The 1,704-nt window shown below is 72.8% G+C and overlaps 1 protein-coding gene across 1 annotated transcript in view; it reads right to left on the bottom strand.

Moving 5' to 3' along the window:
• H696_05407 (TKL protein kinase) overlaps positions 1–1,704 on the bottom strand; it is a gene marked incomplete at its 3' end in the record, with an annotated part of 7,325 nt that overhangs the window by 1,014 nt on the left and 4,607 nt on the right. Inside the window, exons 3-5 of the mRNA XM_009499240.1 lie at positions 627–1,695; positions 294–400; positions 41–235 (exon numbers count right to left, since the gene is read on the bottom strand). Of these exons, the coding sequence (XP_009497515.1) occupies positions 41–235; positions 294–400; positions 627–1,695 (1,371 nt within the window). The remainder of the gene's footprint in view (positions 1–40; positions 236–293; positions 401–626; positions 1,696–1,704) is intronic.

The raw sequence follows: 1,704 nt of genomic DNA, 5'->3' as shown, positions 1-1,704 counted from the left end.
CCGGGGTCATGCGCGCGGCCTTCAGCTGCTTGATGGCCACGGTGCCCGGGCAGCCCAGCCGGTCGGAGATGCCGGCCCCGACGGCGCGCGCCGCGAACACCGACGCCTGGGTCCCGGCGCCCAGTGCCTCCTCGTTGAGCGGCGAGAAGTCGCTGGCGATGCTGACCAGGATGCTGCCCGGGAGGGACAGCTCCAGCATGGTGTTCATCACGGTGGCGTCCTCGTCGTCGTGGGTCTGCATGAGTGGGGTAAGTGACATTCCTGGAGACCGGGGAGCAAAGACTAGCACGCACCTTGCTCGAGTGCCTCCGCTGACGCCGGAGGCGAAGGTAAAGTACAAGAACAAGCGCCACGAGGAGGATGAGCAGCAACAGCCCGAGGCCGATGCCTAGACCAAGGGCTGCACAGAGAGCCACACGTCAGACGGGCGAGCAAGGGGGGGGGGGCATCACAAATGGGCAACAGGCGCCGCGCACCGAGCTGGCGCTTGCCAGAGTTGTTGGCGAGACAGTCTGCCTCCTCGGGTCCGATGCATCTGTCGCACCCGACGTGGCAGGGCGCGCAGGCCGGCGCCGGCGCGTCGCGATCCGCGAACGTCCCGTCCGGGCAGCTGGCCACACACGCACCCCCCAGCACCAGCAGGCCGGCCTCGCACTCGAGGCACACGTCGGCCACCGGGCAGGACAGCTCCCCGCCCGGGCCGAAGGCGCACTCCGGCAGCCCGGCGCCGGCGGCGCACCGCAAGCACCCCGCCTGGCAGCCGAGGCACACCCGCGCCGGGACCGGCGGCAAGGCATGCACACGCTCGACTGGTGCTGCTCGCTCCTCCGGGCACCTGCTCACACAGGCCCCGGCGTCCACATGCAGCCAGGCACCCGGGTCCGCGCACGAGGTGCAGTGCTCGGCCGCGCCGAAGCATGCCCGGCAGGGGGGGCCGCATGGGGCGCAGGTGCCGGGGCCCACGCTGTACTCGCCGGCCGGGCAGTCGGCAACGCACTCGCCGGTCGACGGGGACAGGGCAAAGCCCGCCGCGCACGCCCGGCACGAGGATGTGCACCCGAGGTCGGGCGTGTCGACGAGCACCATGCACTCGGCACAGCGCTCGGCGCAGGGCTCGCACTTCGTCGTGACCCCGCAGCCGAAGGTGCCAGCCGGGCAGACACCCACACACGTGCCCATGTGCAGCCGGCCGGCGCCGGCGCAGGCCGTGCACTGATCGGCCCCGGGCCCGGTGCACCCGGCGCACGAGCCATCGCAGGGCACGCACATGCGCCCGGCCGTGCCATGGTCCTTTGTCAAATACCCCTCCGAGCAGGACACCACGCAGACGCCGTCAAGCAGGGCTCGGTCCCCCGGGCAGGCCGTGCACTCAGCGGCCCCGGGCCCGGAGCACGCACCGCAGGTCGGACTGCACGGCAGACATGTTTCTCCGCTCTGGAAGGTGCCGGCCGGGCAGGCGGCCAGGCAGCGGCCGTCCACCAGGAGCGGGGCATCCGCACCGCACGTCAGGCAGTGCGCCGGCCCCGGGCCGTAGCATGTGCCGCAGGACTCGTGACAGGTGGCACACAGACCGCCCAGGGCCACCGAGGAGCCGGGGCACTCGTCGACACAGGCCGGGCCGGCCAGCAGCCACCCGCGCTCGCACAGGGCGCAGGTGTCCGGCGACCCGGGGCAGCTGGAGCAGTGCGCCGCGCACTGGCGGCA

The sequence above is a fragment of the Fonticula alba genome (assembly GCF_000388065.1).
Source record: "Fonticula alba strain ATCC 38817 unplaced genomic scaffold supercont2.10, whole genome shotgun sequence".
Taxonomy (NCBI): domain Eukaryota; order Rotosphaerida; family Fonticulaceae; genus Fonticula; species Fonticula alba.
Note: the sequence above shows the minus strand (reverse complement) of the source record. Positions and strands in the feature narration are given on the sequence as shown.